The sequence below is a fragment of the Acanthochromis polyacanthus genome, chromosome 13 (assembly GCF_021347895.1).
Source record: "Acanthochromis polyacanthus isolate Apoly-LR-REF ecotype Palm Island chromosome 13, KAUST_Apoly_ChrSc, whole genome shotgun sequence".
Taxonomy (NCBI): Eukaryota; Metazoa; Chordata; class Actinopteri; family Pomacentridae; genus Acanthochromis; species Acanthochromis polyacanthus.
In genome coordinates, this window is record NC_067125.1 from 3,776,409 (window position 1) to 3,788,443 (window position 12,035).

A 12,035-nucleotide genomic window follows, 5' to 3' on the forward strand; every position below is an offset into this window, starting at 1 on the left:
GTGTTTACTATACTATGCAGTATTTAGTGTATTGTGGGGAGCTGTACTGTACTACACGGTGCTTTCATTTATTGTACTATACAGTATTACATTGTACTATAGGGTACTGCAAAGTATGGTACAGTATTATATTGTACTATAGGGTACTGCAAAGTATGGTACAGTATTATATTGTACTACAGAATGCTGTACTGTATTATGCAGTGTTATATTTTACTAAATCCAGTAGTGGAAAGTAACAATGTACATTTACTCAATAAGTTACTTCATTTTTCAGTTACTTTTTCTTTACTTCAGTATTTCCATTTTGTTGTACTTTAAATCCACTTCATTTCAGAGGTGAATACTCCACTTTTTACTCTTTTAGTTAGTATTACACAATAAAATAGACAAATAAATGAAGATGTAATATTATGGATTAAATTATTGACTGCTGACAGGAAAATTAAAGTTAAATCAGCTGTGATATTAAACTCATAAACTAATGAATGCATCACTAAAAATAATGCAATAATTTAATAGACATTATTGTGAAATCTGTCTTTCTGTTTTATGAGTAATTCAACTTTTTACCCTTTTGAAGCCACTTTAATGCAGGACATGTAGTATTTCTGCAGTGTGGTACTTCTATGGAGCGCGTAGTACTTCTCCCACTACACAGTACTACACTTTAGTATCGGGTATCACAGTATCCTGCAGAACTACAGGAGGTTTAAGTGCAGAATAAAAGCTCTTCAAACGGGAAACATCCACCGCGGTGTGTTTTTACGCACCTCGGAGCAGCTTTTATCCCGCCGCGTCCAGCCCGCTGATTGGACGGAGCGGTGTGTCGTCACGCTCTCTCACACACACACACCTGAGGAGCGGCTTCAGACCCTCAGGATCTGGATTCACTTCATTCAGCTGCTCTCAGCGCGGAGGAACGTCGCCGTGTTTTTGCGCTTCTTCTCGGAGACGCAGCTGCGCTTTTTATGCGCAACCTGGCGCAACACGTGCGGAGTTTAGAGGAAGGAATCCGGAATATTTCAGCTCATCCTGGGTGAGTTAATTATCACAGTGTATTAACGTGCATGGAGATACTTTCATGTTCTGAATGAGAAGCTGCAGTCAGAGTCGGTGTGGAGTTCGGAGCGTTTTTAAATCTGGTGACAGTTATTCAATGATGCACTGAAACACTACATATAGAAGTTAAAAGCTGTTATTTAAAGGTTAAAATCGCAATAATGTAAATTTCAGGACGCACAGATCAACATTGTTTTAATCTGCACCATCAGCATCTGCAGTTACAGCTAAGAAATATATAATTATTGTAATATTTACATTAAATTAGTGGTTTTATTCGATAACATGACATGAAATCAGGTCTGTAACCGCAGAGAGAGTCTGTGTCTCCTGGGAGTAAAGAGAGAATTAAAAGTCTGTGGACACCATGTTCTACAGCTCTGGTTTAATTCCTCCAACTATTTAAAAATGCATTAATTATGCTGGAAGAAGACAAACTAAATCTGTGCAGTGGAATATCCTGACTTTTTTTTTGCAGTGACTCTTTGCTGTCACAGAACTCACTGATGTTTCAGACAATCATGTTTTTGCAACTTTGTTCTGAAGTTTTTCTGTATCTTCTTCTAAAATGAGAAACAAATATGAGTTAGGACTAATCTCATTTTCTGATGCTTTGTAATCTATACAACTATACAACTGAGCTTTAAAAATTGAAAAAAAAACTGCAGTAAATGTACTTCACTGCATTGAGTCTTTGTAGTACTGCAGGCTGCACTCACTGCACTCTGGCTTAGAAATGTGTTGTGAGCTAAAAGATTAGCCAGTCCCTCTAGGAATTTGCGATGTTGCAATCGCACGAATTCACGCGAAAACAACCAATCTCCACGAATTTTGCACGGCCTTGCAATTTTGTCCAATCACCGCAACTTTCCCGCAATTTTGGCCCGCCTCCCGTGAGTTCCACCGATCAGAGCAGATCCCAGCGCAAACCTAACGCACGTATGTCACCGAATTCACTTCCTTGTTTATGGTTTGAAGATGCAGACATGTGTGATACTAATGTCTCTCATTTACAAACAAAAATTACTGCTGAAGACCGTGATAAACAATTAATTCACTGATGTTCTTCACCAAAGCGGAGCTAAACTGTTTTACAACCGTGCAATACTGTGGTGGAATACAAAAAAGAAAAAAATCATCGATTGATACACTTAAAAAAAACACGAAACATATTAGAACGGCTGAAATGATCAGACAGCAGACCAGACAAATCACCATGATGGAAACTGTTGCATCCAGATCCGTTAGAGCACTGAAAGAATGAAGGTAAATTGGATTATTTATTCCCCCTAAGAACACGGCGGAGTTATGTGACGATCAGCGTGTGTGAATCCTTCCTCTGTGACCAACATCACTCAAAAACAGACTCAGGGATTTAAATGAAGTTTTCAAGGTCAGACAGAAATGACACAAGGACCAAGTGATTAGACTTCGGCAGTGATAGGGTTTAAAGTTTGGATCCACGGATTTGTTAAGGATTTCCCATTGAGGTAGCGGCACAGCGTCTCATAGCGGCACGGTAACCATGGCAACAAGTGAACGCTACCTCAGCGGCCTGCTGACGATCACATGATTGTGATCCTACTACAAATCTACCACTGTGGACGTATCGGAAATGATACAAGGAACAACTGATTAAATTGTGGGGGTGTCTCCGAGTCCCATCAATTCCCGTCGCCAGCTACATATTTAGGTCACGCGATTTGGTATGTAGACATGCAGGAGGAGGACTGCGTTCTCTCACTGTCAGTGCTGTTCTTGTTAGTTGACGTCACAAGCCGTGAGCATGTGAACACGTGTGCCAGGATGTGAAATTAACTTTTTAAGCCACTGACAGATATGTCCGAATATGATTCATTCAATAGTAAATTAGCATTTTGTGCCGCAAATCTACCAACCACGTAATGTTAAACCAGTATCTGGCTGCTGCTAATGTCCCACCATGGTGTGCCAGCTTTTGTGGAAATGGGTTGGAACGCAAAATAATTAATTTGGGAATAAATATTGTCAATTACAGTGTCGAAATGTGTTCTACAAGCTGGAAAAAATGCAGCTTTTTAGCAGTTGTCATTGTCTCCCGCAATTTCATCACAATAAATAAGCTTAAAACATTGCAACTTTTATCGCAATTTTTTCGAAAAGCTGCCGCGAATTCAGGCATTTTCGGCCGCAACAATCACGAAAAACGCCTGCGAAATCCTGGAAGGACTGATTAGCATAATGACTGCATTCTGCAACAGAAAGATGCTAACCGCTAAAGTCACAGAAAGAAGCAAACTGCACAGATAAAGTTATAGAAAGAAGCTAATTAAAGTCAGAGAAAGATGTCAACTACACAAAACAAGCTAACTATGTGGGTAAAAGCATAGAATAATGTTAACTACACAGCTGAAGTCAGAGAAAGAAGCTAACTATTTAGCTAAGATCATAGAAAGGTGCTAACTACACAGCTAACGTGAACAAAAAAGCTAAGTGTGTAGCTTAAAGCATGGAAAGGCGCTAACCACAAAGCCAAGGTTATAGAAAGAAGCTAACTACACAGCTAAAATGACCAAAACAAGCCAACTATGTGGCTAAAAGCATAGAACAATGTTAACAACACAGCTCAAATCACAGAAAAAGGGTAACTATGTAGCTAAAGTCATGGAAGGACACTAACTACACAGATCAAAACAAGCTAACTATGTGGCTAAACGCATAGAACAACGTTAACAACACAACTAAAGTCACAGAAAGAGGCTAGTTACACAGCCAACGTCAGAGAGGGGCAGCTAACTACACAGCTACAAATAAGCTAATTGTGCAGCTTAAGTTGAGGAAAGACGCTAGCCACAAAGCTAAGGTCATATAAAGAAGCTAACTACACAGCTAAAGTGAATAAAACAATCCTACATTGCGGCTAGAAACACAGAACAACATTTCCTACACAGCTAAAGTCATATAAAGAGGATAACTATGTAGCTAAAGACACAGAAAGAGGCTAACTATGTAGCTAAAGTCACACAAAGAGGTTAACTGTGCAGCTTAAGTTATAGAAGGAAGCTAACCAAAAAACTAAGTCATAGAAAGAAACTAACCACACAGCTGAAGTCATCAAAATAAGCTAACATCAAATATAGTTAACTATGCACATTAAGTTATGGCAAGAAGCTAACCACAAGGCTAATGTCATAAAAAGACAGTGAATTACACAGCTAACGTCATCAAAATAAGCTAACTATGCAGCTAAAGTCATAGAAGGAGGCTAACTATGTAGCTTCAGTGTCGTTATATGGTCACAAGTTTACAAATGCCATTTGGAGAAAAAAATGTTTTCAACTTGGATATTTTATTTACAGTTTTGGCCATTCTTTTTTTTAAAGTACTTTTTCCTGTGATTTTACGAGTTATTATCTGCTGTTTTTTTTTGTTTGTTTGTTTTTCTAAAGCAGGTTAAATCTATAAAATAACAGTTTAAAAAGGATTTTCCATTTTTCAATCCTTACTATACGTAAATTTACTTTCAAAAAGTGGCAAATAACTGAAAAATGTTTTTATGTAATTAAAATATAGTAAAAATAATTTTACAAATTGCTATACCTGAAAATACAGATTTTGAATGGGAACATAATAATTTGTGCTTTTTAAAAATTATTATTATTTGTTTTTGTACAGTCAACATGAAAATCAAGATACTTTTTTCAAATTTTACAAGTTATCTGTTATTTCGCAAAGCCAGGAAAATGTGTAAAACAACAGTTTACTTCTTTTTTCTATTTTTATGCTAATATATGCTAATGATTTCAATATATATATATATATATATATATATATATATATATACATATATCATCTTTCAAATAGTGTGTTATGTCTTACATTTTTTGTTTACAGTCAACAGGAAAATCAATATATATATTGTTTTTCATGTTGCTAGTTGTTATCTGTAATTTAATAAAACTGGGAAAATCTGTAAAACATCAGTTTAAAATTATTTTACATGCAAAATATTTTCTTTTAAATAGCAAGAAATGTCTTTAATTTAGTTAATTTTATTTTTTGCTGATTTAAATAAAGTTAAATTGTGCAAATATTATTGTCAAACGTCGTAAAACATAGAATTTTGATGCAGACACTGTGGATGTTCAACGTGTAAATTAACAATTTTCTACTGTGACGTTACGATATTTTATCTGTAATTTACTAAAATAAGAAAAATCTGTAAAATAACAGCATACTCTTCAAAAAATGACAGTTGAAAAACTTTTTACAGTGTAGGCGACAGCGTTTCTGTAGTTCCTGTATCTCCTGTATCTCCCTGTAGAGGGCAGAGTGCATTAATGAACACAGTGTTCAGGTGTTTGTTGCTTTTTGTGTTGTTACAATGTGGCTGAAGTGTTGATCATCTCCATATCAACACACAGTCGTTGGCACTGCTGATCACACAAAACGTCCCTGTAAACCGAAGCCGGTCCCCACATAGATAGCACTCACACACACAAACACTCTCCCCCCCTCCCTCCATCTCTTCATTCAGCTTCTGTCTCTCTGTAGGGATTCCCTCTGCTCCTCCTCCTCCTCTTCATCATCGGCCCAGACCCTGTTGACGTTTCCATGGAAACCCTGGCCTCCATTTGGGCCCGTGACCCCGGTGACCTCCATGACCTCGCAGAGAAGCGACACGAGCCGTCGGCAGCCTTGGGTGAGTCCAAACAGCAACTGCAGGAGGGTTTATTATGGATGCAGGATTCTGACCAGCCAATCAGAGAGCAGCCTCGCTCTGCCGAACTTCCCCTCATGTCAGGAATATTTCTGTAAATGCCACGTTCAGCAGAGTCGGACTCATTTATCAAACTGCAGAGTTTCCACATGAGCAATCCGCCTCTTCACTGCAGACGGAAACATCCGGACGGTTTATATATTGAGATTCATCTTCTAATTTTCTCCGTGTCTCCTCGTTCGAAGGGTTCAATTTGTCAGAGCTGATCTGAGCTGGTTTTATCTGTGAAATCTGTCGGCTGCAGTTCCTCCAGCGGCCACAAGGTGATGCTAATGTGTCGCTAACATCCTCCTGCAGATCCACCAATGAAACTGTGATCTGGTGACTGAGTCAGACATCTTTTTTGCATTTTGCACAGTTTTTGAGAGCGAAATGGAGAAATCTATGCATTTTCCTGTTATTTTGACCATCTGATGAACAAAAAAGTCTATTATGGTTGAGTAAATGAAACCAAATTAGCCAAACTAGGAAGCAAATCACTGGTTTTAAACTTTGAATGGATCACTTGGTAGCTCAACATCATGCGGTATGTGAATTATTATGACATATTTGTTCCCTAATGTTTCAAAAAGCAGTATAAACAGAGCAGAAATATTAATAAAATGTCCTGCTTTTAACTTTTTCACTTGAAGTACCAAAAGTAAAAGCACTTATTTGAATTTGAATTATAAATATTGATGGAATCTTGTGTTTAACACCTGATAAGAGGAGATTAATCTGTAAAAATGCATGAAATTTTCTTTAATGATCCTGTTTTGTTGCTAATAATTGTAATTTTAATGAGTTTATGTACTCTCTGATAGCTTCATTTACTGTTTTTTGTTAATTTTATCCCAAAAAAAAAATAGCAAAAATGTGGAGAAAAAAATCTGCTTTTTACCAACTTAAGCTACACAGCTAAAGTCGTGGAAAAAGCCAACCTCGTAGCCAAAGTCATAGAAAGAGGTTAATTATGTAGCTTCAGTCAAAAAATGATCGTCATACAAAGATGCTAAACATGCAGCTAAAGTCTTTAGCTTAAGTTTTTTTTCCATAACTAAGAAAAAAAGAGCTTCTTATCCCCCTATAGAAGACTTTGCTGGACTTTATTTTGTGGTAGTTTTGCTTAAGTAAAGGATCTGAATACTTCTTCCACTGGTGTTTGTAGCTTTAAGGTGTTGGTAAACAAGGAAAAACATTTAAAAAACAACATTACTGACTGTTTATGCGTCTTTCTGTCAGAATCTCAGTGTAGCTTCTATGGATCTCCTCCTGCTGGTCTGATGTGGATGGAGCAGATTTCACCTCATCTGCAGAGAAACAAACAGGTAACATCTTTATTAACTTTGAACTTTTACTGTGTCTCATTTCTTTAAACCAATCAGGGTTGTACAGAGTGCAGCTAAACGAAGGATGCAACTTCCTCGAGCGGTATTTAAAGGCCTGGATTTGTCCTCCAGGAAAGAACGAAGAAGGTTTAAGTGTGTTTTAAATGCTTCCAGCTGCAGGACGCTCTGCTGCAGAGGGAGGAGGAACTGGTCAGACTGCAGGAGGAGAACAACAAGCTCAGAGAGTTCCTCAACTCCTCCTTTGTGAGAAACCTGGAACAAAAGGCCAAGGTCAGAGCACCATAATACCCACCAAATTACACAGATGAAATCCAAAAAACTGCTGCAATTACATCCTCGTTACTTCCCAAAACTCCCAAAAGACCCTGGTGGAGCTTTTTGTTTATCTTATATGTTTTTACTGCAGTTTAGGGGGAAATATTGCACTTTTTATTGTATTATATGTATTTACCTGCTTAAATATTAAGATTTCATATAAAACCTGCTGGAATATGGGACATTAAAGGTGCCATACGGTGAGAATCCTTTCGAGGGATCCTTGGAAGTGGAACTTTACAAACCAGAATCAATCAATCTAACTAACCAATAGCAGCTCAGACTATGTATAGCTCTGCCCCCTTCACTTCTTCAAACCAATCAGAATGAGCAACTGTCTCTCAGTCCACCGGGTTTATTTACTTCCTAGAGCTGCTTCTGCTAAAATATCTCTAAAATGTCTCTAAAAACTCACCAAATGTTCTGCGGTTGGTTGCAAGAGTGAACACAAGAGTCTTCATTCACTGGTAGCATCTGAGGAAATGACTGCCCTCACAACAGTAGGAGAATCCTAGCTAACGTGGCTAACATTAGCTTTGATTATCTGTGGAAATTTTGATTTAAACCAGCAAACAAGGACTGGGTGGGTTCCTGTGTTTTCGTGTTAGCATCCGTTAGCTTCTCTCTTGGTCTTTGTGCTCATTAAACTGCATTTTAATACAGCTGAACTTACAATAAAGCTGCTCTAATTCACAGACGTCAGCAGAACGAGGGTGAAACAGTGACTGAAACTCATCAAGACATCAAGTTATCCAGCAGTAGCTTCAAATAAAATCCAGATTTTATAACATCATCTGACAAATCCATCAAACACAGGCACTAAAGACAACATGTGTGCTGAGAATTCTCACATACTTCATGTAAAATTATCCTCAGAGAGAAAGCTGGAAGTTAGAAAGTCCTTGTGAAACACGCTCATTTGTCTGTTTGTCTTTCAATCACAGACACAGAGAGAGTTTTCTTCCTGAAGCCCAGCTGAATTTCAGGCTACAGACACTAAAAGAGCCCATTCAGAATATGAATACAACTACAAGTTAGTCATGAAAAACTCAACCATTGTTGTGATGTTTTAAACCAAGAAACTGAAAAGCAGATTTTTAGACTTGAAATTGTCATTAATTTGCTGAAAAGAGGCCCAATAAAAGTCCTTTAATGCAGATGAAACCAGAGTTTTTTGGTTTTTAACAGTATTTTAACAAATATATTGAAGCAGAGAAGGTGGAGTTTCAGACGAAATTGGTTAAAATCAAAAATATTTTCATAAATGGACATGAGTACACCTCTGGCACAAAATAACAGACCTGGCAACAGACCAGCAAATTTCCTGTAAGAGTACAAGAACAAATTGTTGACGTATTTTCAGTCTGCAGATTATTTTTTCCATATACTTCTGCATTTGATTTGAGTTTTATAAAACCATGACGGCCCATTGCTGTGTCATTCTGTCTTCACAGAAACTGACCGCCGAGGGAAGAAGGACGCTGAAGAGGAACCTCAACAATGAAACCTTCAACCATCAGCAGCTTAGCAAGAGAGTCTGCAGGAACCTCACGGCCGAGTTCTGCTCCGAGTCGTCCACCCTCTCAGAACCAAACCTGGATCTGTGGGTGCTACGAACGCTGGGACTGAAGGACCGAGACACCATCGACACGTCCAACGAGTCCTCGTCCGACTGCAGCCTCAGAGGCTTAGTTTACGATGCTGCCTTCATGTCTTTGTCGTCTCCTGAAGACAACCTCAGCTCATCATTCGGTTCTCCGGTGGCTTCATCGACCCCGTCATCTGTCCACAGCTTCTGCCAAAGATCTACTCATGATTACAGGTTCAAAGAACACCAACCAGACTGTGGTAATCCTGCTGAGTCCAATCAGAACTGCACCAGATCAGCTGACGTCACTGCCGACAGACCGACCGAACATCTCGAGATGATTAGGAGCTGTAACACCTCCACTGCCTTTGAGATCCACTCCATCGCTGCCACAAGTCGAGTCCAAACTCTGGACTCAGAAAAGCCTCCTCTGTTCTGGTCTCACAGCCGGACACCATTACAGGACTCAGTCCAGTTCAGCCCTCCAGCAGGAAGAGTCCACTTCCCCCAGATGTCGACCTCCAACCAGCCTTGGACACCTGGCGGCCAAACTCCTGCCGAGTCCAGTCAGAACTGCACCAGATCAGCTGACGTCACTGCCGACAGACCGACCGAACATCTCGAGGCGACCAGGAGCTGTAACACCTCCACTACCTTTGAGATCGGCTCCATCGCCGCCGCTAGTCGAGTCCAAACTCTGGACTCTCAGGACTCAGTCCAGTTCAGCCCTCCAGCAGGAAGAGTCCACTTCCCCCAGATGTTGACCTCCAACCAGCCGTGGACGCCCGGCAGCCCCATGAGTCCGTCTGCGGTACCTCGGTCTCCTGCAGCGCCGCCGACACCTTGTGGTCGCTCAGATTTGGCATTCAGCATGTTGCTCAGCCCGTCCAGTAGCGTCAAGACCCACAGCTTTCCCCAGGGCCAGGCCTTCGTCAGGAAGGATACCGGAGGGCGGTGGAACTTCACGTGGGTGCCCAATCAATGACCGTAGCATCGTAGTTTAGGGCTACAAATCCACGTTGGATCTTTTGTTGGTTTGTTAAGACTTTCGTAACACAAAGAGTCTCACTTACGACCACAAAGACAGACTTTACTGTGACAATTTAATGGGAAAACTTCAGTAACGTGCCTTTTATAGTCCTCATCAGTAAGGATCCTGTTGAGATTTTTTTTTAAAATTGTGTTACATTTCATTCACTCGACTAGTCTGAACAAAAAATGCAAAAAAAGATGAGACTAACCAGCCAAACTGCGAACCTTTTTATAGTTCAATTATAGTCTAAGTCTAGCACTAAACATTAACAGGACTGCCTAAAATGTCGTCTGTATGACAAGATCTTTATTTATGGTGTGCAAACTGTGTACAAGTCAAGTTGCCACAACTCTCTATGCTGCTTTCAATGACTTCAGAGTCTTTTGCAAGTGGTTTTAATGTTTTGGCTCATCTGTGTCTATTAAACATGAAGAAAAATTGCGCCGCAACGCAAAAAAACTGCCTCAGAAACAACAACAAATTAGATGTTTAGCAGGTTGTTAACACAATTATAGGCACTGGGACTAAAACAAAGGCTAACAATCAGTTTAAAAGTAACGTTAAAGCTGCCACTGACTGGTTTACTGGATTGTTGGCTGTAACTGAAGAGCTGAATTTAATAAAAATGTCACTGCCACTGCTGATAAAGCAGTTTTTAGAACAAAAAACAGTTTCAGTTACCCAACAAAATAATATTGAAAGCAAGCAACCATTACACAATGCTAATCCTCAAATCCAAATTGAAAAGGCGTAGTTGTGATTGTTATTTTGACTGTTCCAGAGGTGTCCTTTTTTTGTTTGTGTGGCTCAAAGCCTCGTAGGGATTTAGCTAGCAACGGACCACCATGACAGAGACCTCTGTGGCGGTTAATGACCTTCAAACAGAGAGTTACAAAATTTGTTGTAAGTTGCACAAACGCATCTTTGGATGAACTTAACATTTTAAACTGAGATTAAATAGTCCTGAAATAGTGATCCAACTTGACATCCAGCTGCCATTTTAACTGAAAGCAAAGCACTTTTTCGACAACTTTAAACACTATAAAGTCACAAAAACGTGCATTTAACGCATTTAGAATCATTTTACATGTGATAAACTTACATATTTTAATCAGTGGTTTTCATCTTGTCTTGTGGAAACCATTTATTTAGAGAAAACAGAGGAAACCCTGGGAATGCTAAATCAGTTTACACTGTATGTCGGCAATAAAATGTGAAATGTGTTTTGGGGAATGTACCACAACGAATGAAAATTGCTGAATTTCATCTGATTTCTCTTTAAAAACTCAACACAAAAGCTATAAATGACATGTTCAACGGCCCAAAACCTCACAAAGGGAAGGTTAAAATGTGACGTTAACTGGAAAATAATGTTTTAAAAGCTGTATATTGCATAAAAACATGCCTGAATACATATGGATATGTGAGGGTTTTTTTCTACGTGTGATTAATTTGTGAAGATGTTTTGATTAAACGGGAACATATCACAAACAGATTAAATGTTTACATGTGTAAGAATTAACCACGCTTGATTTTTTATTATTTATGTGTTAAAGTTCAAGCCAGAAATGATGTTTATATTAGTGCTACATTACTAAAATACAAATCACAGTGTGGTGGTGATGAAATTATGCCAGGAGGAGGTCGGGGTGGATGGAGGGCCTACAAAGCGCTCGACTACAAAACATTAGAGTTAAGGTTCAGGAAAGATAGTACCTCTAAATACAAACAAATATTTTTTTAAAAACTGAAACGTGTGTTTTGGTCACTGTGAACTTTTTGTATCAAACATCTTTCTCTAAAATGAACCAGAAAACAGTCACGACTTGTAAGTACTCTACTACAAGATGGAATATTTTAAAACAAATATACATAAATAAACATTTCCTTGCTGTACTATAATGTATTTAGTTTCAGATATTTACGGAAGCTAAATATAATTTTTAGCAG

The 12,035-nt window shown here is 38.8% G+C and overlaps 1 protein-coding gene across 1 annotated transcript; it reads left to right on the top strand.

The window, feature by feature from the left end:
- The first annotated feature begins 889 nt into the window (after positions 1 to 889).
- Positions 890 to 11,607, top strand: gmnc (geminin coiled-coil domain containing). The gene is made up of 5 exons (XM_022200075.2): positions 890 to 1,039; positions 5,596 to 5,743; positions 7,043 to 7,128; positions 7,303 to 7,419; positions 8,919 to 11,607. Exons 2-5 carry the CDS (start codon positions 5,656 to 5,658, stop codon positions 10,035 to 10,037), a joined length of 1,410 nt encoding a protein of 469 aa, XP_022055767.1. The 5' UTR covers positions 890 to 1,039; positions 5,596 to 5,655; the 3' UTR covers positions 10,038 to 11,607.
- Positions 11,608 to 12,035: the final 428 nt, after the last annotated feature.

Excerpts from the sequence above, each read along its gene's own strand:
- gmnc (XM_022200075.2), top strand. The coding sequence starts at position 5,656 with ATGGAAACCCTGGCCTCCATTTGGGCCCGTGACCCCGGTGACCTCCAT. Across the intron at positions 5,744-7,042 it reads CGAGCCGTCGGCAGCCTTGG|AATCTCAGTGTAGCTTCTAT; the intron begins GTGAGTCCAAAC and ends TCTTTCTGTCAG. Across the intron at positions 7,129-7,302 it reads ATCTGCAGAGAAACAAACAG|CTGCAGGACGCTCTGCTGCA; the intron begins GTAACATCTTTA and ends AAATGCTTCCAG.